General features: G+C 42.8%; 1 protein-coding gene across 2 annotated transcripts in view; it reads left to right on the top strand.

Moving 5' to 3' along the window:
• The window catches only part of LOC115162897 (phospholipid phosphatase 4-like), a 136,275-nt gene that overhangs the window by 104,214 nt on the left and 4,834 nt on the right, over positions 1 to 27,227 (top strand). Inside the window, exons 4-7 of one of the 2 annotated variants that reach the window (XM_029714404.1) lie at positions 3,913 to 3,976; positions 4,837 to 4,961; positions 9,863 to 10,033; positions 22,291 to 22,848. In XM_029714404.1, the coding sequence (XP_029570264.1) occupies positions 3,913 to 3,976; positions 4,837 to 4,961; positions 9,863 to 10,033; positions 22,291 to 22,502 (572 nt within the window). In that variant the 3' untranslated portion in view covers positions 22,503 to 22,848. Of the gene's footprint in view, positions 1 to 3,912; positions 3,977 to 4,836; positions 4,962 to 9,862; positions 10,034 to 22,290; positions 22,849 to 27,227 lie in introns of those variants that run through there. The other variant, XM_029714412.1, reaches the window with a different exon arrangement.

The raw sequence follows: 27,227 nt of genomic DNA, 5'->3' as shown, positions 1-27,227 counted from the left end.
TCCTTAAATGAAATTGGTATATGTTTTTATTTATCACACTTTTCTTTAACCATTTATGTTCTTTAATACAGGGCCGACATACAAGTTCCTTAATTTTTTCCTTTTCTACTTGCCTCTTCCATTTTTTGTGGTAATGCCACAATTAATTGGTTGTAATTTTGGGTAGAGCAGACATTTCCATATGTCTGTGTTAGCTGCATGTGTGACATCACTCCACCAGTCCTATTTATAATATCATTCACTAAAATTATACCTTTTTAAAAAATGTATTCGAAAAATACCGTTTTTTTAAAGGCCCCAATTGCATCAAGCAGTTCCTCCTCTGTCATTTGGCCTTCACATGAGTCTTTCTATACAGATGTTAATTTTACATTATTATTGGGAAAAAAATCCAAACAATTAGTTTCAGTTAGTGGAGATGGAGGAACCTGAAATGAAAACATATTCTTAAAGTACTTCCTCTTTCAAAATATAATTTGGTGAATCATGCGTGACTCCATAATTTCTAACAAGTTTTAATACTTTTTTTTGGTAGCATTTCTATGTTGAAGATTGAAAAAGAGTGGTGCATTTTCCCCCATATTCCATCCAGTTCGCTTTATTTTTGATAATATATTACACTGGATCTTTCTTGAATAAGTTCCTCCATCTCTTTTAGTTTTTCCTCTAACTTATTCTGTGCCTCTATGGTACCGTTTTTATTGCTATCTAATTGTACTGTTAGTCCTTCAATTTCCTTTGTTAATATGGACTCTTTTGATCTAAATTGCTTTTGTTTTATAGATGAGTACTGAATTGCATGACCTCTAAAGGCACATTTAAAAGTGTCCCATACAATAAGGGGATCTGCTGTACCTATGTTATGTCTGAAAAAGTCAGTTATAAATTCTTCTGTCCTAGTTCTAAACAATTTATCATCTAGTAGGCTTTGATTAAATGTCCAATATCCTTGCCCACGTGGAAATTCTATAAGAGTAATATATATGCCAATTATGTGATGATCCGACCGCATTCGGTCCACTATCAACACTTGTTAAACTTTTGGTGCCAGAGAGAATGGCATAAGAAAGTAGTCAAGACGACTAGCTTGATTAAGCCTCCGCCATGTATATCTCAATAGGTCAGGGTATTTAAGTCTCCATATATCCACTAATTCCAATATATCCATGACATTCATGATTTCCTTAAGTGCCTGAGGGTGATAGTTTGTAGTGTGATTTCCTTTCCAGTCCATAGAGGTATTTAAGACCGTATTAAAATCTCCCACCATAACAATAGAGTCTAGTGTTGCTTGTAGAGTTGATAAATTCTTATATATATTTTCAAAGAAGCTTGGATCATCATTATTCGGACCGTATAGGTTAATAAGCCATAGCTGTTTAATGTCCAATAACATATTTAAAATAATCCATCTACCTTGATAATCTGTTTGGACAATTTGCACATTTGGATCAAAATTACTGTTAATTAAAACCATCACCCCTTTTGAATTTCTTTGCCCATGGGAGAAATATATTTCGCCCCCCTAGTTCTTTTTCCACAAAACTTCATCTAAAATTGTTGAATGGGTTTCCTGTAAACAATAGATATTATATTCCTTCTCTTTTAACCAGGTAAACACTGATCGTCTTTTCTTATTATCAGCTGGGCCATTACAATTGTAACTGGCTATACTTATTTCTCCAGTTATCATAATTAGACACGACTTTAAAGAGAGGTTAACCTTTGTTTAACTAGAAAAGTCAGATAAGAACAAATTCTTATTTTAACCCAAACCCTATCATAAACCAAAATATAAGGCTGCATTATGCCATTGTTTATAACAGGAACATAAACCATGTATGGCTACAAAATATGTTCAAAAGCTGTCAACTACCTTCTACATGTCCCATCTGAGTAGACTTATGTATTAGGCTAGGTCAAATGTAAGGTTAAGGAATAGTTTCATGGAATGTGGCTGGAGATATTCCATTGATCTTGCTTTTTAGTCCAGGACTAGCCTTCATCTTTGTACATGAAAACCTCTACATAATGTTTAAGGACAGTAATGGGGTAAACCTACTACTCCAGCAAAAGCCTTATTAGTGCATAAATCAAATTAGCTTTTGAATTTCCTGTCTTTTTTGGCTTCAGACATATGGTAATATTTCACTTAACTTCTATGGGCTACGTGGGACACCTGCATGACACAGCCAGTGAAATATCATGGCGGCAAATTCAAAACAAAATTTCATAATTCAACTATCTCAAACATACAACTATTTTACACCATTTTAAAGATACACTTCTCCTTGATGTAACCACATTGTCCGATTTCAAAAAGGCTTTACAGCGAAAGCAAAACATTAGATTATGTTAGGAGAGTACATAGACAAAAATAATCACACAGCCATTTTCCAAGCAAGGACATGTCAATAAAACCCAAAACACAGCTAAATGAAGCACTAACCTTTGACGATCTTCATCAGATGACACTCCTAGGACATTATGTTACACAATACATGTATGTTTTGTTCGATAAAGTTAATATTTATATCCAAAAACAGCATTTTACATTGGCGCGTGATGTTCAGAAAATTTATTCCCACCAAAACGTCCGGTGAATGTGCACATCAATTTACAAAAATACTCACGATAAACGTTGACAAAATATATAACAATTATTTAAAGAATTATAGACAGACTACTCATGGATGCAACCACTTTGTCAGATTTTAAAAATTGCTTTACGGAGAAAGCACATTTTTCAATATTCTGAGTACATAGCTCAGCCACCACAGAGAGCTATACAGACACCCGCCAAGTTCGGGGCAACCTAAACTCAGAATTAGTATTAGAAATATTCTCTTACCTTAGCTGATCTTCGTCAGAATGCACTCCCAGGACTGCAACTTCCACAAGAAATGTTGTTTTTGTTCGAAATAATCCATATTTATGTCCAAATACCTCCGTTTTGTTCGTGCGTACAGATCATTTATTCAAAGGCATAACGCGCGAGCGCGGAACCAGAGACGAAAAGTCAGAAGCATGTCAAACGCTGTTTAAAATCAATCTTTATGTTATTTTTTACGTAAAATTGCGATAATATTCCAACTGGACAATAGCATATTCATTCAAGAAGAAAAAGAAGGAACGGCGTGCTCGCATGAAGCGCATATCCAATCCCTTTGTTGCCAGGCAGACCACTCAGTAACTGAGCTCCTATTATCTGCCCAGTAACAGGAGAATGCTCAAACCACTTTCTGAAGGCTTTTGACAGCCAATGGAAGCCTTAGGAAGTGCAACGTAACCCCACAGATACTGTAGTTTCGAAAGGGACTAGAAAGAAGAACTACAATTCTCAGATCCTCCACTTCCTGGTTGACTTTTTCTCAGGTTTTTGCCTGCCATATGAGTTCTGTTATACTCACAGACACTATTCAAACAGTTTTAGAAACTTCAGAGTGTTTTCTATCCAAATCTACTACTACTACTAATAATATGCATATTCTACTTTCTGGGCCAGAGTAGTAACCTGTTTAAATTGGGTACGTTTTTCATCCGGCCGTGAAAATACTGCCCCCTAGCCCAGACAGGTTAAATAATAATAATTAAAATAACTTTTATGAGTCAGTGGGTATAAATCTTTAATTTAAAAGTGAAAAAATGGGTGTCCCTTTTAATGGTCTGTTTTAATACTAAATTAGAGGCAGGATAACTGGCATCGATCCAGAATCTCTACCACAGCAGCAAAGGAAAGCAGTACTGTACAATGCAGTAAAAAACTTGGCAAACAGTTTTCTCCCCATAGAATATCATTAATCTGTAATAGATACACACCTGCCCTCTGACCCAGGTTTATTGTTGGGGTTGTAAGTGCTGTATTGTGTTTTACTCTGTTTCTGTCTCTAGTTGTTTTTCTCTGTCCTACAGCTGTCTCACTTGCTCTGGCTTTGAATGGAGTCTTCACAAACACTATCAAGTTGATAGTTGGCAGGTAAATAAATAATTCAATACACCAACTAGACTCAAACACTGTTTGGGAAAAGGTTTGATTATATGTCAAAGCAGAGTACTGTACCTTATCTTGATTGGCATTCACATTCAGCTATGATGGGTGTCATTTTCAAAATTTAACTAAATGCCTTTGACGTGTATTGAAAGTTAACTTCAGGTGGCAAAAGCAATAACAAACCCCTTTCTCTTAAGGCTCCGACCCTTATTTTAAATTTTTGCCTAAAATTTCAAACCCAAATCTAACTGCCTAAAGCTCAGGACCTGAAGCAAGGATATGCATATTCTTGATACAATTTGAAAGGAAACACTTTGAAGTTTTTGGAAATGTGAAATTAATGTAGGAGAATATAACATTAAATCTGGTAAAAGATAATACACAGAAAATAAAAAAACACATGTTTTTTATCTTTGAAATGCAAGGGAAAGGTCACAATGTACTAATCCAGGTTAGGTGCATTGTATGTGCAACATTTTAGACTGATTCAATGAACCATTGCATTTCTGTTCAAAATGTTTTATCAATACTGCCCAAATGTGCCTACATTTTCAAGTTCATAACTGTGCACTCTCCTCAAACAATAGCATGGTATTATTTCACTGTAATAGCTACTGTAAATTGGACAGTACAGTTAGATTAACAAGAATTTAAGCTTTCTGCCCATATCAGATATGTCTATGTCCTGGGAAATGTTCTTGCTATTTACAACCTCATGCTAATCACATTATCCTACATTAGCTCAACCATCCCGTGGAGTGGGGTGGGTGGGTGGGGTGGGGGCACCGATCCCGTAGAGTTTAAGAGAGCGATTGATTTAAGTGAATTTTTTCCATTCTCCACAGACCCAGGCCAGACTACTTCCAGCGCTGTTTCCCAGATGGACAGGTGAATATTAAGATGCTGTGCACCGGAGAACCAGACCTAGTGTCAGAGGGACGCAAGAGTTTCCCCAGCAGCCACTCCTCCTGTGAGTACCAGTCAGTCACCAGCCACAACACTGAAACCTCTTAAATTAAAGTCCCCATATTTGGGGACCCTATTTGAGTTTTAAATTAAATTCAGTCTGGTATGAGAACGGTAGCCCCATCTGCAAAATCAGGGTGTCTGCCGAAAGCTGAGTATCTTGGCTATTGATCTATGCCTTAAAATCTTTGGTGTGACTTACTAGCATATATGGGCATGAAAATGTATAAGGGCAGACCGAGCCGGTTACCTCATTTCAAGGTTGCTACCTACATTCCAGTTAGCATTGTGAAGCATAAACGAAATAAACCCAGAATAGGTTGATTCACACCGAAAGCCGGGACTCCACAGTTCATGAGGATGTCTTATTTGTCTGCCTGTAATTTACACGTTTTCACCAAACGGCAAACATCTTACAAGGTAAGCTTAGATTTAGTCTGTGTTTGAGTTATAGCTACATGGGGGGTACAAAATGAATCCTTAGGTTGGTAGGAACATATATAGCCTATTGCAATGTTATCTGATTATGTATAACTTGATGGCAACATCAAATGTCCACGAGTGAGACTAGCTTTTGACATGATCATTCATTGTCTGCTGCTGGAAAAACGCATGTCTTATGGCTTTACACCCCCTGCTATATTGTGGATTAGAGTCACCTGTCTAACAGAAAGGGTGTTTTTTTATAGAAGCCTCTCCTACATAATCCAGGTAGAATCAGGAATTCCCCAGGGCAGCTGTCTAGGCCCCTTACTTTTTTCAATCATTACTAACGACATGTCACTGGCTTTGAATACAGCAACTGAAATGACTGCAACACTTAACAAAGAGCTGCAGTTAGTTTCAGAATGAGTGGCAAAGGAATAAGTTAGTCCTAAATATTAAATCTAACAGCGTTGTATTTGGGACAAATTATTCACTAAACCCTAAACCTCAACTAAATCTTGTAATAAATAATGTGGAAATTGAGCAAGTTGTGATGACTAAACTGCTTGGAGTAACCCTGGATTGTAAACTGTCATTGTAAAAATATATTGATACAACAGTAGCTAAGATGGGGAGAAGTCTGTCCATAATATAGATCTGTTCTACTTTCTTAACGGCACTATCAACAAGGCAGGCCCTACAGGCTCTAGTTTTGACGCGCCTGGACTACTGTTCAGTCGTGTGGTCAGGTGCCTAGCACACAGCTCAGACACCCATGCATACCCCAAAAGGTCACCAGAGGTCTCTTAACCTGTCTAGGACCGGCGGGAAGAATTCGTCCCACCTACGTAACAGCCAGTTGAATCCTGTGGCGCGATTTTCAAATACCTTAGAAATGCTATTACTTCAATTTCTCAAACATGTGACTATTTTACAGCTATTTAAAGACAAGACTCTCGTTAATCTAACCACACTGTCAGCAGAGTACCCAGCCAGAAATAATCAGACACCCATTTTTCAAGCTAGCATATAATGTCACAAAAACCCAGAAGACAGCTAAATGCAGCACTAACCTTTGATGATCTTCATCAGATGACACACCTAGGACATTATGTTATACAATACATGCATGTTTTGTTCAATCAAGTTCATATTTATATCAAAAACCAGCTTTTTACATTAGCATGTGACGTTCAGAACTAGCATACCCCCCGCAAACTTCCAGCGAATTTACTAACAATTTACTAAATTACTCACGATAAACGTTCACAAAAAGCATAACAATTATTTTAAGAATTATAGATACATTACTCCTCTATGCACTCGATATGTCCGATTTTAAAATAGCTTTTTTTGGTGAAAGCACATTTTGCAATATTCTAAGTAGATAGCCCGGCATCACAGGGCTAGCTATTTAGACACCCACCCAGTTTAGCACTCACCAAAATCAGATTTACTATTAGAAAAGTTTGATTACCTTTCCTGTTCTTCGTCAGATTGCACTCCTAGGACTTCTACTTCAATAACAAATGTTGGTTTGGTACAAAATAATCCATAGTTATGTTCCAACAGCGACGTTTTGTTCGTGCGTTCCAGACACTATCCCAATGGTAAATAACGGTTGCTCGCACGGCACATTTCGTGACAAAAGATTTCTAATTATTTCATTACCGTACTTCGAAGCATGTCAACCGCTGTTTAAAATCCATTTTTATGCCATTTTTCTCGTAAAAAAGCGATAATATTCCGACCGGGAATCTGCAATTAGGTAAACAGCCGAAAGAAAATACTGCACGGGGTCGAATCGGGCACGCGCCTAATTCCATTGTCCTCTGATAGACCACTTGGCAAAGGCGATTATGTGTTTCAGCCTGAGGCTGCCTCGTCATCGTTCAGGTTTTTCCCGGGCTCTGAGAGCCTATTGGAGCCGTAGGAAGTGTCACGTTACAGCTAAGATCCTGACTCTTCAATAAACAGAAGCAAGAACAACAACACCTTGTCAGACAGGCCACTTCCTGCATGAAATCTTCTCAGGTTTTTGCCTGCCATTGGAGTTCTGTTATACTCACAGACACCATTCAAACAGTTTTAGAAACTTTAGGGTGTTTTCTATCCAAAGCCAATAATTATATGCATATTCTAGTTACTGGGCAGGAGTAGTAACCAGATTAAATCGGGTACGTTTTTTATCCGGTTGTGAAAATACTGCCCCCTATCCCAAAGAAGTTAACAGTCCCCAAGTCCAGAACAGACTATGGGAGGCGCACAGTACTACATAGAGCCATGACTACATGAAACTCTATTCCACACCAGGTAACTGATGCAAGCAGTATAATCTGATTTAAAAAACAGATAAAAATACACCTTATTGAACAGCAGGGACTGTGAAGCAACACAAACATAGGCACAGACACATGCATGCACACACATGATAACATACACACTATACACGCATGGATTTTGTGTTGTAGATATGTTGTCATGGAATATAGTGTGTTGTGAATTCTGGAATTAATGTTTTGTAATGTTTTTAAATTGTAAACACTACCGGTCAAAAGTTTTAGAACACCTGCTCATTCAAGGGTATCTCTTTTATTTGTACTATTTTCTACATTGTAGAATAATAGTGAAGTCATCAGAATTAGAAATTACACATATGGAATCATATAGTAACCAAAAAAGGGTTAATGTAGTAACCAAAAAGATATCAAAACATATTTTATGTTTGAGATTCTTCAAATAGCCACCCTTTGCCTTGATGACAGCTTTGCACACGCTTGGCATTCTCTCAACCAGCTTCACCTGGAATGCTTTTCCAACAGTCTTGAAGGAGTTCCCACATATGCTGAGCACTTGTTGGCTGCTTTCCTTTCACTCTGTAGTCCAATTCATCCCAAATTATCTCAATTGGGTTGAGGTCGGGTGATTGTGGAGGCCAGGTCATCTGATGCAGCACTCCATCACCCTCCTTCTTAGTCAAATAGCCCTTACACAACCTGGAGGTGTGTTTTGACCGGTCCTGTTGAAAAACAAATGGTAGTCCCACTAAGCCCAAACCAGATGGGATGGAGTATCGCGACAGAATGCTGTGGTAGGCAGGCTGGTTTTGTGTGCCTTGAATTCAAAATAAATCACAGACAGTGTCACCAGAAAATCACCCCCACACCATATCACCTCCTCCTCCATGCTATACGGTGGGAAATACACATGCGGAGATCATCCGTTCACCCACAATGCATCTCACAAAGACACAGCGGTTCGAGCCAAATATCTCCATTGGTCGTGTTTGTTGGCCCAAATTAGTCTCTTCTTCTTATTGGTGTTCTTTAGTAGTGGTTTCTTTGCAGCAATTCAACCATGAAGGCCTGATTCACACAGTTTCCTCTGAACAGTTGATGTTGAGATGTGTCTGTTACTTGAACTCTGTGAAGCATTTATTTTGGCTGCAATTTCTGAGGTGCAGTTAACTGTAATGAACTTATCCTCTGCAGCAGGGGCAATTATGGGTCTTCCATTCCTGTGGCGGTCCTCATGAGAGCCAGTTTCATTATAGCAGTTGATGTTTCAACTGTACTTTGAGAACTTTGAAGTTCTTGAAATTTTCCGTATTGACTGACCTTCATGTCTTAAAGTAATGATGGACTGTCATTTCTCTTTGTTTATTTTAGCTGTTCTTGCCATAATATGGACTTGGTCTTTCACCAAATAGGGCTATCTTCTGTATACCTCCCCTACCTTATCACAACACAACTGATTGGCTGAAACGCATTAAGAAGGAAAGAAATTCCACAAATTAACTTTTAAGAAAGCACACCTGTCAATTGAAATGCATTCCAGGTGACTACCTCATGAAGCTGGTTGAGAGAATACCAAGAGTGAGCAAAGTTGTCATCAAGGCAAAGGGTAGCAATTTGAAGAATCTCAAATATAAACACTTTTTTTGGTTACTACATGATTCTATATGTGTTATTTCATAGTTTTGATTCCTTCACTATTATTATACAATTTCATTCAACTCCATTTTGCCGGACCGCAGGAAGAGTAGCTTCTGCCTTTTACACTGTTTCAACCTGTTGTTTTATATCTTTCTTCAAATTGATCATCACAGTGAGGTGAGTTTTAAAAGTACAATAGGCCCACTGTTGTGATGATAAGTGTTTGATGTGATTTTTGATTGCATTTGCATTGATGTCAGCGTGGTTAGGACCTGATGGTAGTTAGCATGTTGTGTACTACCAATGCATGTCCAGAGTGCATAAAAGGAGATTACTGTGACTCAATGATCACTTGGGTCATGACTGCTGACTGCGGTAATATGGTCACTGCAGCAGCCCCATTTTTAACACATTTATGTAGTGTTTATGAAGGTTTTATGAAGCACTTATAAGCTGCACATCATTTAAAGCAGGGCCTCCAAGGTTATGATATAATTAAAAGTGGAATAAGTATTTGTCTCTCCCTCTTTCCCCCATACCTCAGTTGCGTTCTCTGGCTTGGGCTTCACCTCCTTCTACCTGGCTGGGAAGCTGCAGTGCTTCACAGACCGGGGCCGCGGTTACAGCTGGCGTCTGTGTGCCATGTTGCTGCCCCTGTACAGTGCTTTGATGATCGCCCTGTCCCGCACCTGTGACTACAAACACCACTGGCAAGGTCGGTTATGGTCCCTGTTACAGTCACGCCACATCCAAATGAATCAGCAGATATGCCATTTAGGTCTAGGAGTTTTTTCTGACCACATCACTTAGAGGCTGTTCAATTCAGCTACCTTTATTATCATACATGCAGAAATTAATTTGGTCTTCAGCAGGGTTGCAACATTCTGGTAATTTTCCCCAAATTCCCTGGTTTTCCAGAAATCCTGGTTGGAGGATCCGTGGACCGCCTGCATATTCTTTGTTAATTCTAAGAATCTTTGAACTAAGATTCCTGGAAAATGGGGGAATTGCAAACCTATCATCACAATGTACACAGAATACATAAAAAAAACAATCCCCATGAATGTAGGCCTATATAAAATGTGTATTGTGTGACATCAAAGTGGTATTTATTATAATCCTCAATGTTTCATCTTTTCAGAACACATTGACATTAGGGATTTTCCTTACTCAGACAATAAATGTGCGAAAGTAGCCAATTAGCAGGAGGTATGGGGGAAACTTTTTGTTGCCCGCAGTGCTCAAGTTTATAATGTCTGTCAGTCAAAACCCATACACTTCTATGAAGTGGAGAACCGGAGCTCTGATGTCATGTATAGCATGTTACTGTACAGCCACTGCGTTCCAATTTTGGTGCCTATTCAATGACAACATGCTACTTTCAACCCTTATATGAGATGACAGGGGCTGCGATTGAAAAGGGCTACGGTCTATATGTTGGAGTTCAGACTTCTTTTGAAATGTTTAACCCTTGTGTAGTCTTAACTGTCACGCCCTGACCAGGTGAACTCTGCTATTTTGGTCAGGGTGTGGCATTTCTATGGTTTATTTTCTATGTTTTGGTTATAGCCTTTCTTTGTGTTTTATTTCTATGTTGGGCTCGGGGTGATTTCCCAATCAGACAGCTGTCGCTTGTGAAGTCTGATTGGGAATCACATTTAAGTTCCTTTTCCCCCACGATGTTTGTGGGTTGTTGTCTCGTTATTTGAGCACGTAACGTATTGGCAGTTTTTCCTTGATTTTGTGTACATGTTTAATTCTAGTGTGTTAAATAAACATGTATTCGCTCCCAGCTGCGTTTTGGTCCGCTTCCTCGTCTCCCGACGACAATCGTTACAGAACAACCCACCGAACCAGGACCAAGCAGCGGGAGGAAAAGGAGCGCGAGAGATGGGCTCGCGAGGGGAAGGAGTTCTGGACCTGGGAGGAGATCATGTCGGGGAAAGGACCTTGGCGGAAGGATTCCCAGGTCGAGGAGGTAAAGCCAGCCGGTAGACGGAGTTGCAGGCGGCGGTCGAGGAGGCCCGGAAAACACCCCCAAGAAAATGTTTTGGGGGGGCTAATGGGGTGGTCCGGAAGGGCAGAGGAAGAGCCCAGACCACTGCTCTCATGGGGGATGACGGCGGAGGAAGAGACGAAGATGATGAGGCAGTTGATTGAGGACCTGCAGAGGGAAGATCTGGAGGAGGAGCCATGGTATGCGGAGTTGCGCGCTGTGTCGCCAGTGCGCCCGCACAGCCCGGTGCGTCCGGTGGACATGCCCAGCACATGCCGTGCTAGGATGGGCATCCAGCCAGGACGAGTGGCTAAACCGGCTCCACGCTTCAGTTCACCAGTGCGTGTTCACAGTCCTGTCTGGCCCGTTCCTGTTCCCCGCACCAAGCCCACGGTGCGTGTCCACAGTCCTGCCCGGCCCGTCCCTGCTCCCCGCACCAAGCCATGGTATGCAGAGTTGCGCGCTGTGTCGCCAGTGCGCCCGCACAGCCCAGTGCGTCCGGTGGACATGCCCAGCACATGCCGTGCTAAGATGGGCATCCAGCCAGGACGAGTGGCTAAACCGGCTCCACGCTTCAGGTCACCAGTACGTGTTCACAGTCCTGTCTGGCCCGTCCCTGCTCCACGCACCAGGTTAGTGGTGAGTGTCCCCAGTCCTGTCCGGCCCGTCCCTGCTCCCCGCACCAAGTCAGTGGTGCGTGTCCCCAGTCCTGTCTGGCCCGTCCCTGCTCCACGCACCAGGTTAGTGGTGCGTGTCCCCAGTCCTGTCCGGCCCGTCCCTGCTCCCCGCACCAAGTCAGTGGTGCGTGTCCCCAGTCCTGTCCGGCCCGTCCCTGCTCCCCGCACCAAGTCAGTGGTGCGTGTCCCCAGTCCTGTCCGGCCCGTCCCTGCTCCCCGCACCAAGTCAGTGGTGCGTGTCCCCAGTCCTGTCCGGCCCGTCCCTGCTCCCCGCATCAGGTTAGTGGTGCGTGTCCCCAGTCCTGTCCGGCCCGTCCCTGCTCCCCGCACCAAGTCAGTGGTGCGTGTCCCCAGTCCTGTCCGGCCCGTCCCTGCTCCCCGCACCAAGTCAGTGGTGCGTGTCCCCAGTCCTGTCCGGCCCGTCCCTGCTCCCCGCACCAGGTTAGTGGTGCGTGTCCCCAGTCCTGTCCGGCCCGTCCCTGCTCCCCGCACCAGGTTAGTGGTGCATGTCCCCAGTCCTGTCCGGCCCGTCCCTGCTCCCCACACCAGGTTAGTGGTGCGTGTCCCCAGTCCTGTCCGGCCCGTCCCTGCTCCCCGCACCAGGTTAGTGGTGCGTGTCCCCAGTCCTGTCCGGCCCGTCCCTGCTCCCCGCACCAGGTTAGTGGTGCGTGTCCCCAGTCCTGTCCGGCCCATCCCTGTTCCCTGCACTAGGCCCACGGCGCGTGTCCTCAGTCCGGCACGGCCCGTGTCCGGTCCACCGGTGCCCAATCCTGTTCCGGTCGACGGCTCCGCTCCAGAGCCTGAGCATGCCGCTACACAGTGGTCCAGTCCGGGCCAGAGGGGTAGGGTTAAGGTGAAGGCGGGGGAAAGAACACGCCCGGGGCCAGAGCCTCCACCGAGGGTGAGGCGCCCACCCGGGTCCCCCCCCTAATAGACTTTAGGTTGGTGCGCCGGGAGTACGCACCGTTGGAGGGGGGGTTCTGTCACGCCCTGACCAGGTGAACTCTGCTATTTTGGTCAGGGTGTGGCATTTCTATGGTTTATTTTCTATGTTTTGGTTATAGCCTTTCTTTGTGTTTTATTTCTATGTTGGGCTCGGGGTGATTTCCCAATCAGACAGCTGTCGCTTGTGAAGTCTGATTGGGAATCACATTTAAGTTCCTTTTCCCCCACGATGTTTGTGGGTTGTTGTCTCGTTATTTGAGCACGTAACGTATTGGCAGTTTTTCCTTGATTTTGTGTACATGTTTAATTCTAGTGTGTTAAATAAACATGTATTCGCTCCCAGCTGCGTTTTGGTCCGCTTCCTCGTCTCCCGACGACAATCGTTACATTAACATTCTGCATTCTCCCCTTGTCCTAAGGTTAAAACATGACCTGCCTTCACTAAATCCCTAAAATAAAGCAGCTTAATTGAATGTTAAACCCCAAATCTGTTCTGCATGAAGAAACGACCTGTCATTCATCACAAACTTGTGAATATCTGGATTTTCCCCTCTTCACAATGCAGAAAGACTGCATTTAATCAGTGGACACAACTCGTTTTTATTACAACACACCTGTCATAATTGTTTTCTTTACTAAAGTAGAGGTTAATTATTATTATTGCCAAAGGCACTGCATAGGTGTAAACATACATTTTTCAGCAAGAGATAGCACTTGGATAGCCTAAGAAAGTAACAGAAATGTGCAGAAAGTAGTTTTGAATGCATTTTATTGAAGAGAAACAATAACAGTCTACAACGTTTTTGGCTACATAGTGATATACCTTATATACCGTACAATGAGGAAGTCAACAGCAAAATACCAGTCTTCTCCCATTTATTTAACCATTGCCCCCACCCACAAGGTGTATAAACAACAACAATAAATAAGAATACAATAAGATAATAGATACAAAACAAAAATGTGTAGAACATAAATCAATCAACTCTAATTAGCATATAGGACAGTATGCAAGTGTGTGTGCATGGACTTTGCAGTTGTATTTCTCACATGTGCAGCACATAGTATTTGTTTTACAGTCCTCCTTTTGGGAGGCAAAATTGGCATCTCTTCCTCTTGCCTGCTCCAGCTGCAGCCTCATGTGGATCAGGACAAGATCAGCCCCCTGAGCAGCTTAAACAAGCGCTGCAGAGGCTGCTGTGCAGGGCAGGCGCTCCCTTCTTTGAATGTGTGGGGTTACAAGTGTCTTTCCCAGCTGAACAGGAACACCATCCTCTTGTTCCGCTTATCAGGAATCCAGGTAAGGTTGATCTTGTTCCATATCACGAAGGCATTGTATGAGGACACATCAATGATGTTATGGAAGATGACCAGGGGCCAGTGGGCAGTCATCCTCCTGCAGCTGTAAGTTCCAATTACCTTGTCCAGGTTGTCCACACCTCCTCTGTTGTGGTTGTAGTCCAGGTTCATGGCTGGCTTCTTGTCCTCATGATCACTGAGCTCAGCCATTTTGTGCAGTGTACTCAGGAGGACCACATTCTTTTCCTCTTTGCTAGGTAAGAAACTAGAGTGGTTGTGGGGGTGAAGGCAAACTTTGATGAGAAGGCCTCTCTCCCCCTTGTTGCGATGAGTGCAGGGGGGAGTTCAGGGTTGTTCTTTCTAACTGTGCCAACCATGGTGATCTTCCTCTTCAGGAGCTGCTGGCTGAGTTCATAAGAGGTGAAGAAATTGTCTCAAGTGACATTGTGCCCCCTCAGTCCATCTATCACATCAAGCACAACCCGCATCCCCTGGTTCTTCTCCGGGCCTCCACTGGTCAGCTTCCCTGTGTAGACTTGCATCTTCCAAGTGTAGCTGGATTTTGTGTCACAGGCCACCCATATCTAGATGCCATACTTTGCTGGCTTGCTGGGCATATACTGCCGGAAAGGACAGCGACCTTTTGACAAAAAAAATTACTATCAGTAATTAGTATCACAGAAAACTATCATATAAATCAATTATAATACAGCAATACATAACAAAATGAACAGTGAAAATCACTTACAATTACAGATATTACTTTTTTTTTTACCTCTGAATGGAACCCGTTGCTCATCCACTGTTACTTCAGGCCCAGGGTTGTAGAGGTATGGCAGACGCTCCACCCACTTCTCCCAGACCTATTATAGCCGCCAGTTTGTCTCTCATACGTCTTGCAGGTCTTGACTCACGGTTATCAAATCGAAGCATTCTTGAGAAAGTGTGAAAGACTTTCAGTGGCATTGTGGCACGGAAAATCGCCATTCCACTCTCTGCATCCCAGAGACTACAGGTAGCCTCACCTAGGGACCTATACACACCTGCTAAGATTAGCAGCCCTATGTAGGCACACAGGTCAATCTCATCCATCCTTTTCCAGTTGTCTCCATATTTACGGAAACCCTCCAAATTTGTTATCTCCAGGATGATTTTTTTGATGGCTGGTGTGATGAATGTTGAGGCGATGTCCTGGGCATGGGCAACTGCATGTCTTGTGGGCCCTGGGGTCATCCTTATGACATTTTTTGCTGCCATCCTGCCCTGGTTGTCATATGGTGACAAGGACCATGTTATTTTGCTGTTATTTGACAAAAATGTCTCTCTTTCAGCTTGGGGGATTTCTTCTTCATCATCTGAAGATGATGCATCGTGCTCTGGGTTGTATTCTTCCCCATCTTCTTCAGATACCTCCTCCTTTTCTAAATCATTGTTATCTTGTTCCTCCTGGACATCTGATAAAATCTGATCTATGACCTGTTGGGCACTGAAACGTGCAATCATGGATTCAGCAAAGAGAGAACTGGGGGGACTGTCATCTGTAGCACCTTTATAGCCTCCGACTGCATTCCCCATTGACAACCAATGCTTTCAAGAAATGTTATTTTGTCTGAAATTTTGTCTGTGAACTTGAGTCATGTGGGGTTGTGGAGAGGAGATGCTGAACATGCACAATTTTTTTTTAGTTTTGTCTGAGTTCAATCAATAGCACAAATAATCTCAATTTCTCATTGTGTGTGTGTGTGTGAGTGTGTGTTTCTTTGTGGGTTTTGTGGTGTGTAAATGATTTTAATACTGCTGGGTCAAAAATGACCCTAAGACAATCTTTGTACCCTGGTGGTGTACAGCTTTCATTGAAATATGAACAAACGCGATGCTTCACCTTTTCTAATGTTGAGGTCATTCCAGCAAAAGTCATCAAATTTCAAGTTATGGGGTTTTCTCTGCTGTTAAACATAGTGGCGGGTCATTTTTAACCCTTAAGATAACACAAGGGTTAAGTAGGAAATGGTATGAATTTTGACCATTGCAGATTAAGATGCCAAGTTTAAAAAAGGCTTTAAAGTAAATCATATTTAATGGCTTTTCGAAAGGGCTCACAGAGCTCTTTTTCCACTCACATTTGTTAGTGTTAGTTATGAAGATGTGATGTTAATGAAGCAATAAAGACTAAATGTAAGTGTCTTGAGTTTTTTTGCGTGTTTTACAGTCTTATAAAGATAGGGGTGACTGGGACAGGCAATTTAACTTCCATTAAGTTTTTTAGGAAAAGATTTTCTAAAGCATGCACCTTACATCAGATCATCTTGAAACTTTCTTTGTAAACCTAACTTTCATGGTTTTATATGGTCTATAATTGGTTTCTTTTTTCATTATCAATATCTGTTTTCAGCATTATGATACACTTCATGAGCAAAAGTATGTGGACACATGCTTGTCGAACATCTCATTCCAAAGTCATGGGCATTATGGAGCTGGTCCCCCCTTTGCTGCTATAACAGCCTCCACTCTTCTGTGAAGGCTTTCCAATAGATGTTGGAACATTTCTGGGGGGACTTGCTTCCATTCAGCCACAAGATCATTAGTGAGGTCAGGCACTGATATTGGGTGATTAGGCCTAGCTCGCTGTCGGCGTTCCAATTCATCCCAATGGTGTTTGATGGGGTTGAGGTCAGGGCTCTGTGCAGGCCTGTCATATTCTTCCACACCGATCTCGACAAACCATTTCTGTATGGACCTCGTTTTGTGCAGGGGGGCATTGTTATGCTGAAAAAGGAAAGGGCCTTCCCCAAACTGTTGCCCCAAAGTTGGAAGCACAGAATTGTCTAGAATGTCATTGTATGCTGTAGCGTTAAGATTTCCCTTCACTGAAACTAAGGGTTTTACAGTTGGCACTATGCATTGGGGCAGCTGTGTTTTCCTGGCATCCACCAAACCCTGATTCGTCCGTTGGACAGCCAGAGGGCGAAGCGTGATTCATAACTCCAAAGAACATCAGAGTCCAATGGCGGCGAGCTTTACACTTCGAAACCCATTTCATGAAGCTCCTGACGAACAGTTCTTGTGCTGACGTGGCTTCCAGAGGTAGTTTGGAATTCGGTAGTGAGTGTTGCAACTAAGGACAGACAATTTTTACACGCTATAGTACTCGGCGGTCCCGTTCTGTGAGCTTGTGTGGCCTATCACTTCGCGGCTAAGCGATTGTTGCTACTAGAAGTTTCCACTTTACAATAACAACACTAACAGTTGACCAGGGCAGCTCTAGCAGGGCAGAAATTTGACTTGTTGGAAAGGTGCCGTCCTATGACGGTGCCATGTTAAGTCACTGACCTCTCAGTACTGCCAATGCTTGTCTATGGAGATTGCATGGCTGTGTGCTCGATTTTATACACCTGTCAGCAACGGGTGTGGCTGAAATAGCCGAATCTACTAATTTGAAGGGGTGTCCACATACTTTTGTAAATAAGGTGTATCTTGAACATCCATAATGTTTCTTGATGTGATGGATATTTATGCATCATATCTACGCTTCAGAAGCTTGGAAAATATACAGAACCAGTCAAAAGTTTGGACAAACCTACTCATTCCAGGTGACAGCTTTGCACACTCTTGGTATTCTCTCAACCAGCTTTGTGAGGTAGTCACCTGAAATGCATTTCAATTAGCAGGTGCACCTTGTTAAAAGTTAATTTGTGGAATTTCTTTCCTTCTTAATGCGTTTGAGCCAATCAGTTGCGTTGTGACAAGGTAGGGGTGGAATACAGAAGATAGCCCTATTTGGCCCTACCCCATACTTTCTAAAGGCTGCTGACAGCCAATGGAAGCCTTAGGAAGTGCAACGTGACCCCACAGACACTGTAGTTTTGATAGGGATTCAAAAGAAGAACTACAATTCTCAGATTTCCCACTTCCTGGTTGGATTTTTCTCAGGTTTTTGCCTACCATATGAGTTCTGTTATACTCACAGACATCATTCAAACAGTTGTAGAAACAGAGTGTTTTCTATCCAAATCTACTAATAATATGTATATTCTAGTTTCTGGGCCCGAGTAGGAGGCAGTTTAATTTGGGTACGTTTTTCATCCGGCCGTGAAAATACTGACCCCTATACCTTAACAGTCTCTCGGTCCCAGCTTTGATGCACCTGAACTGACCTCACCTTCTGGATGATAGCGGGTTGAACAGGCAGTGGCTCGGGTGGTTCCTGTCCTTGATGATCTTTTCTGTGACAATGGGTGATCTTCCTGTGACATTGGGTGGTATAGGTGTCCTGGAGGGCAGGTAGTTTGCCCCCGGCGATGCATTGTGCAGACCTCGCTACCCTCTGGAGATCCTTACGGTTGTGGGTGGAGCAGATGCCGAACCAGGCGGTGATACAGCCCGACAAGATGCTCTCGATTGTGCATCTGTAAAAGTTTGTGAGTGTTTTTTGTTGTGCCTTCTTCACCACGTTGTCTGTGTGGGTGGACCAATTCAGTTTTCCGTGATGTGTACGCCGAGGAACTTACAACTTTCCACTTTCTCAACTACTGTCCCGTCAATGTGGATAGGGGGATGCTCCCTCTGCTGTTTCCTGAAGTCCACGATCATCTCCTTTGTTTTGTTGACGTTGAGTGTGAGGTTATTTTCCTGACACCACACTCCGAGGGCCCTCACCTCCTCCCTGTAGGCTGTCTGGTAATCAAGCCTACCACTGTAGTGTCGTCTGAAAACTTGATGTTTGAGTTGGAGGCGTGGCCACGCAGTCATGGGTGAACAGGGAGAACAGGAGAGGGCTGAGAACACACCCTTGTGGGGCCCCGTTGTTGAGGATCAGCGGGGTGGAGATGTTGTTTCCTACCCTCACCACCTGGGGGAATCCCATCAGAAAGTCCAGGACCCAGTTGCATGGGGGGGGGGGGGGGGTCGAGACCCAGGGTCTCGAGATTAATAACGAGTTTGGAGGGTACTATGGTGTTAAATGCTGAGCTGTAGTCGATGAACAGCATTCTTACATAGGTATTCCTCTTGTCCAGATGGGTTAGGGCAGTGTGCAGTGTCATCTGTGGACCTATTGGGGTGGTAAGCTAATTGGAGTGGGTCTAGGTTGTCAGGTTGGGTGGAAGTGATATGATCCTTGACTAGTCTCTCAAAGCACTTCATGATGACAGAAGTGAGTGCTACGGTGTGATAGTCATTTAGCTCAGTTACCTTGGCTTTCTTGGGAAGAGGAACAATGGTGGCCCTCTTGAAGCATGTGGGAACAGCAGACAGGGATAGGGATTGATTGAATATGTCTGTAAACACACCAGGCAGCTGGTCTGCGCATGCTCTGAGGACGCGACTAGGGATGCCGTCTGGTTGCCGGCAGCCTTGCGAGGGTTAACACGTTTAAATGTTTTACTCACGTTGGCTGCGGTGAAGGAGAGCCCGCAGGTTTTGGTAGCGGGCCGTGTCGGTGGCACTGTTTTGTCCTCAAAGTGAGCAAAGAAGTTATTTAGTTTGTCTGGGAGCAAGACATCGGGTTCCGCGCCGGGGCTGGTTTTCTTTTTGTAGTCTGTGATTTACTGTAGACCCTGCCACTTACCCCTTGTGTCTTAGCCGTTGAATTGTGACTATTATATAGTTAACTGTCTTTGGAACAGGAAAATGTTGCCTTATAGTCCATTACAATGAAGTGTGATAATAACACACAGCATAGTGCCATGCTGTGCACTCACAACTCCTGTCCTGTGACATGTCATATGTTGCACAAACTTTTTGTTACCCTCCTGGTCATGATAGACTATTGAAACCACAGCAGTACCTATAGACTAGTGGGCGCACACATCTCGGAGGCTAAAGGCCTGTTATGATTCTGAACGGTCAGATAGCTAGGATCAACGACAAGAAGCTGCCGTGTGGGGAATTGTATGTGGCTTATTTCAGCTAGTTGTATCTTGTTCTTCACACCATGTCTTGTTTTGACTTATGTCACGTCTATGCCAATATGGTCAAAATCTGAAGGCACCCATACTGAAGCATCAACAGCATCAATCTTTAGATGGCTCTCCAAGTATCATGATACCTTTCAAATCACCAGCTCAGGGATAGAGCCTACACATCATTACTTTGGACTGTTTCCCTACTTATAATCATCCATCTTGACCGCATAGTTAAAAGTCACAGCTTGTATGAGGTCATCAACAGGTAATACCACGGGTTCTGTTCCAATCCACACTAGCATACACTAGTTAGTGTGAAGCAATTTGTCTTCCAAGTGGGATGCTAGTATGGACGTTGGAATGTGGCCAGTTTATGCTCAAGCATAATTTATGGTGCAGATGTTAACTTCATTTCCTCTAGCTGGACAGATAAATGTTTCCAAAATCTTTGAGTCTAGTTCAGCCGGTCCAACTACTGCACAAGCTAGTCATTCTTTCTACCACACTTTTGCCCTTTTTTGTCAGGACATTGATCATGAGAAGGCAATGATTTTGCATGTTATAGCTCATAGGGTTGTGGTCAATGAGGTGACATGTTCTTAGCTGTGGTGACAAAGTGACAGAGATGGTTTGTCCAACCCAGGGGCATGTTGAGACTCAGCCAGCACCAGTAGTGAAGTCAACCCAATGTCAGACCAACATCAGCCCAACGTTCACAAGACTTGAAACAAAATTGTTACCCTGCACCAATCTAACATGTTATTCTCACAGAGAAAACTCAAACCCTTCCACTTGTTTTTCCTGTCTACCAGCAAGAGTCTAGGAATACCTCCCTGAAGTATTTTTGAGAACTTGCAAATGCCTCACTTGTTTCACCTCCATGACCATGCCACCTCCGTTTTACCGAGCTACTGATAAACTAAATTATCTGACATTTCTAATATAGCCAGCCCCAGCAGTGACGTCAGCCCAACATTCACGAAAGCTGTAAGGCCTAGTGCATTCAAAAACATGATTTTCCTGTGTTTTATATACATTTCCATACTTTGAGATTGGAATTATACTGTGAAATTGTGAAAATTATGATAATGCCCTTTTAGTGTAAGAGTTGTTTGAAATGACTGCCTGAAATTTCAGCCTGTTTTGGTGGGATGGAGTTGGTCTTCCTGCTTGAGAAATTGCCCTTTGCTAAGAAGCTGTTTTTGTTTATTTTTGACCATTTTATTTTAAAACAATCACCGTAAGGTACTTACTGAGAAATGAGATAAACTTACTGAGAACTGAGATAAAAAAAATGTCTGCATTGGACCTTGAAACAAACTGCTCCCAGCACCCATCCAGACCAAACTCAAAGGCTGACCTCTCCTCTTGTTTTCATATCTGTCTACCTGCAAGACTTTAGGAAATACCTCTCTGAAGTCTGTTGTTGGACTGTAACAAATTCCACATGACTGTACCACCTCCATTTTTCCTAGCTACTTATAATCTAAATTAGCTGACATTTCCAATGTTATCACCAATAATGAAGTAACATATCAATAATTAATGCACTGTATAAATAACTACGTACCCAAGTTAATTTCCTATTTGTAACGGTCGTCATATAAAGGGGACCAAGACGCAGCGTGTTGATTGCTCATCTTTACTTTTAATGAAAACACTTAAACAAAGAAAACAAAACGACAGCCAACAGTTCTGTCAGGTTACATTAACAAAACAGAAAACAACTACCCATGAAAACCAAGGGAAAAAAGGCTGCCTAAGTATGCTTTCCAATCAGAGACAACGATAGACAGCTGCCTCTGATTGGAAGCCAAAACATAGAAAAACAAAACATAGAATGCCACCCACCTATCACACCCTGATATAACTAAACAGAGAAAACACAGCTCTCCTAGGTCAGAGTGTGACACTATTGTAGATTTCTGAGATATACTGTAGGTAAGTTAGACCCAAGGTAAGACCTAAGGTAAGAGTGTGGAACTAATAACACCAATGTTGTGGGTTCATTTCCTGCAGGTATCACTCACAGAGACACACAAAAAATGTATGCACTCACTATACTGTAACTTCCTTTTGGATAAAACAGTCTGCCAAGTGGCATATATTATTATATGTACAGTATTAATATATTATTACTATTATTCCCTAGATGCCTTTGTTGGAGGGGTGATCGGCCTGCTTTTTGCTTACATCTGCTACCGACAGCACTACCCCCCGTTCCTGCACATGGACTGCCACCTGCCTTATGCCAGTCTGACCAAAGCCCCCCACCTCATCTCTGCCCAGGGCGATCCTCGGGTCCTGCCCACTGAGAACGCCACCAGCCTGCCTCTGAAGGGGCTGACGGAGGGGCCTCTATGACTCCTGCCTACCCCTACCTCCAGACACAGTCTCTAACCCCACCCTCACCCCAGGACCACCCAACCTGCTCCCCCTCTCACTATCTGTAGACTGACTAGCTAGCACTTACAAATACCAGTGGACAGTGCTGTACCTCCCCCCTCGCTCTCTCAATCTTTCTCCCTGTCTCTCACCTCCCTCCATCCTCACCCTTTGTTTGTTTTGCCTGCCGGAATCAGAACCCTTTCAGTGGTCTTTATTTAGAGAGGCTGTGTATGTATTGCATCTGGGAATATAGGACAACACTGCTGGAGCAAAAAGGCAAAAGCCCTAACCCAACATTAAACTGCTAGGATGTTCATTACAAGTTGTTGCTCGACATTTTATTTACTGCTCACTTCAGTAGAATGGAGTTAGCTGGTATAGCGGCTGGTATCAATTTGATGTAGAGTTGGATGGAAAGCAGAGTGCCTGGTGGGAATCCCATTAAATGTCACAGCAATGAGGCACTGGGTGTGTTAGATGTCACAGCTCCCCAATTTAATTTATGACATAACTAATCGCTTTGTCAGTGAGGGAATTCACACTACAAAATCTGATAGCTCACACATTTCTAACTTTGAGAGAACACATCAACTATAATGGCCAGATGTATGGTCACTAATGTTGTCCAAACTGTATTCTATTATTATTCTATTAGCCTTGGTCTTAGACCCACAGACGTTGTTTTTGCATTGTTCACATCTCTCCTACTGCTGGTTTTCCATGGAAACATAATGATAAATATAACACCAATAGGTCGTTATCAATAAAACGTCTCAATAGCGTTCGATTTGGCTGCTGGGGGGACAAGGAGACCCCACCATTGACAACTATGTGCTGTTTTCAAGGAATTGTTAAATAAATGTTATTACTATTTGGTTTTAATATCATCATAATCTCTAGAAGATTATTCCACACTTAGGTCTATCATCAGAGTTTTACAGCAATCAGTAAACATCAATTGAACAATATCAAGGGCTCCCGAGTGGCGCAGTGGTCTAAGGCACTGTTTGATTCCAGGCTGTATCACAACCGGCCGTGATTGGGAGTCCCATAGGACGGCGCACAATTGGCCCAGAGTCGTCCGGGTTAGGCCGGAGTAGGTCGTCATTGTAAATAAGAATTTGTTCTTAACTGACTTGCCTAGTTAAATAAAGGTTAAGTTAAATAAAATAAATGTATTTTCAGATTAGTCTTTTGGAAAGAGCTTGACATCACGCTGGTAAAGTTGTCAGTCAGACTACTGTCATCATCACTATAGAAGGCAAGCAAATCAAACAATATTTGGAAATAGCCACCTAATTTATCCCCTGAAAGTTATCTTGTTAACTAGCCATATTGACTTGATTTGTTATTAGTTAACTAGCCAATTTAATATGGTCCATCAATCAATCATGTCTGTCAGCAGCAATCATGATTAAACACTATTTAAAAGTGGATAATGTTAGCTACTTTGCAAAGTAGGCCTACGTTAGTTGGTGAAAAAGTACATTAGGTCTATTTACCACTATGTTTAGCCAAATGTACAAAGTTTCTATCTGTAGCTTAAAGAATAAACATTATCAGATAACAGTAACAATACTTCGGCATATGTACCCATCTGCTGCTTGACAGGCAGATGCCACAAACCATGGGAAATTAACTTCATACTCGTCAGGTATAATTCACTTTTAATTTATATCACTCAAACATCCAACTAATAGTGGCCAATATTGAGAGATATCGTGAGTCTACCCTTACATACACTATATATACAAAAGTATGTGGACACCCCTTCAAATTAGTGGATTCGGCTATTTCAGCCACACCCGTGGCTGACAGGTGTATAAAACCGAGCACACAGCCATGCAATCTCCGTAGACAAACATTGGCAGTAGAATGGCCTTACTGAAGAGCTCAGTGACTTTCAATGTGGTACCGTCATAGGATGCCATCTTTCCAACAAGTCAGTTCGTCAAATTTCTGCCCTGCTAGAGCTGCCCCGGTCAACTGTAAGTGCTGTTATTTTGAAGTGGAAACATCTAGGAGCAACAATGGCTCAGCCACGAAGTGGTAGGCCACACAAGCTCACAGAATGGGACCGCCAAGTGCTGAAGCGAGTAAAAATCATCTGTCCTTGGTCGCAACACTCACTACTGAGTTCCAAACTGCAGTTTGACGGACGAATGTGGGTTCGGCAGATGCCAGGAGGATGCTACCTGCCCGAATGCATAGTGCCAACTGTAAAGTTTGGTGGAGGAGGAATAATGGTCTGGGGCTGTTTTTCATGGTTCCGGGTAGGCGCCTTAGTTCCAGTGAAGGGAAATATTTACACTACAGCATACAATGACATTCTAGATGATTCTGTGCTTCCAACTTTGTGGGAACAGTTTGGGGAAGGCCCTTTCCTGTTTCAGCAACCTCATCGAACACCTTTGGGATGACTTGGACCTAATCGCACAACATCAGAGCCCGACCTCACTAATGCTCTTGTGGCTGAATGGAAGCAAGTTCACACAGCAATGTTCCAACATCAAGTGGAAAGCTTTTCCAGAAGAGTGGATTTATGATTACTGATCATGAAAGCAAGCAGGTACTTGCTGTAGGTTTCTAGCTCCAATGATGAACTAAATGTGTTTAACAATCCCTTGAAAACGACATGCAGTTGTCAATGGTTTTAGTGGAGCTGCAGGTCTCCTTGTGCAGCACTGCTTGTGAGGACAACCCAAGCATTGCAAATGGATTATAGTCCACAGTTGCCTCACAAAATGAATAGTAATTTAGAATTATAGTGGGGTTAGGGCCCTTAGAGGGAGCAGACATTGCTCATTATTGTGTCTTGAATTGTGCCAAGCCTGATTTCATGGCAATTTATAAAAACAAATTCTGCGATCTTTTCCAGTGAGATAACATACAGTATTCCCCATTGTTAGTCATCAAACTAAGATTAATTGGTATATTTCCTTTACTGCTGAAGCATACTGTACCATTGCTGTGGCATTATAGGGGTGAGCTGAGCTGGGCTTCTGCATCTTATGTAACTACTTGATGCCTCATCCAGCCCTATTCACCATAATGCAGAGCGAGGGATGCCAATATTGCACCCAAGTCCACCCAAATAGGAAAACAAAGCACTACATTCTTAGACAAAAAGGGTTATTTGATAGGAGAACCGTTTGTCGGTGAAAAAGGTTCTACTTAGAACCTTTTAACGGTGAAAGCTTTCCACTTAGAACCTTGTATTAGTGAAAGGATTCCACTTGGAACCAAAATGTTTTATTTTCAGAAGATCCTCCTATGGAGAAAATTAAAGAACCCTTCTAAGTGACACCTACTTTCATAAGAGTGTATGTCTCTGCCTGCAGCCCCATACCAGTCTGACTGTTCTGCAATGATTGGTTTGCATTGTCCTGAAAATGTATCTCTTTGTCCTGAAACTACATAAGAGAGAGCTGGGTTATTTTCCATCGTGGCTTTGAGGGCAAGATAAGAATCACATTCATGATCAACAATCTGACACATGCTGCCAGTTATTGGCAGTGCATTAAAAGTGTATGAGTGCGTACAGTGGCTTGTGAAAGTATTCACACCCTTGGCATTTTTCCTCTTTTGTTGCCTTACAACCTGGAATAATTTGTTGGGGGGTTTGTATCATTTGATTTACACAACATGCCTTCCACTTTGAAGATGCAAAATATTTTTTATTGTGAAACAAACAAGAAATAAGACCAAAAAAATGAAAACTTGAGAGTGCATAACTATTCACCCCCCAAAGTCAATACTTTGTAGAGTCACCTTTTGCAGCAATTACAGCTGCAAGTCTCTTGGGGTATGTCTCTATAAGCTTGGCACATCTAGCCACTGGGATTCTTGCCCATTCTTCAAGGCAAAACTGCTCCAGCTCCTTCAAGTTGGATGTGTTCCGCTGGTGTACAGCAATCTTTAAGTCATACCACAGATTCTCAATTGGATTGAGGTCTGGGATTTGACAAGGCCATTCCAAGACATTTAATTGTTTCCCCTTAAACCAGTCGAGTGTTGCTTCAGCAGTATGCTTAGGGTCATTGTCCTGCTGGTGGTGAACCTCCGTCCCAGTCTCAAATCTCTGGAAGACTGAAACAGGTTTCCCTCAAGAATTTCCCTGTATTTAGCGCCATCCATCATTCATTCAATTCTGACCAGTTTCCCAGTCCCTGCCGATGGAAAAACAACCCCACAGCATGGTGGTGGCAGCATCATGGTAATCTCGGGGTGATGAGATGTGTTGGGTTTGCACCAGACATGGCATTTTCCTTGATGGCCAAAAAGCTAAATTTTAGTCTCATCTGACCAGAGTACCTTCGTCCATATGTTCGGGGAGTCTACCACATGCCTTTTGGCGATTACCAAATGTGTTTGCTTATTTTTTTCTTTAAGCAATGGCTTTTTTTCTGGCCACACTTCCATAAAGCCCAGCTCTGTGGAGTGTACGGCTTAAAGTGGTTCTATGGAAAGATACTCCAATATCCGCTGTGGAGATTTGCAGCTCCTTCAGGGTTATCTTTGGTCTCTTTGTTGCCTCTGATTAATTCCCTCCTTGCCTGGTCCGTGAGTTTTGGTGGGCAGCCCTCTCTTGGCAGGTTTGTGGTGCCATATTCTTTCCATTTTTTAGTAATGGATTTAATGGCGCTCTGTGGGATGTTCAAAGTTTCTGATATTTTTTTATAACCCAACCCTGATCTGTAC

The sequence above is a fragment of the Salmo trutta genome, chromosome 2 (assembly GCF_901001165.1).
Source record: "Salmo trutta chromosome 2, fSalTru1.1, whole genome shotgun sequence".
Classification (NCBI taxonomy): domain Eukaryota; kingdom Metazoa; phylum Chordata; class Actinopteri; order Salmoniformes; family Salmonidae; genus Salmo; species Salmo trutta.
The sequence above is the reverse complement of the archived record's forward strand: the minus strand, read 5'-3'. Positions and strand labels throughout refer to the sequence as shown.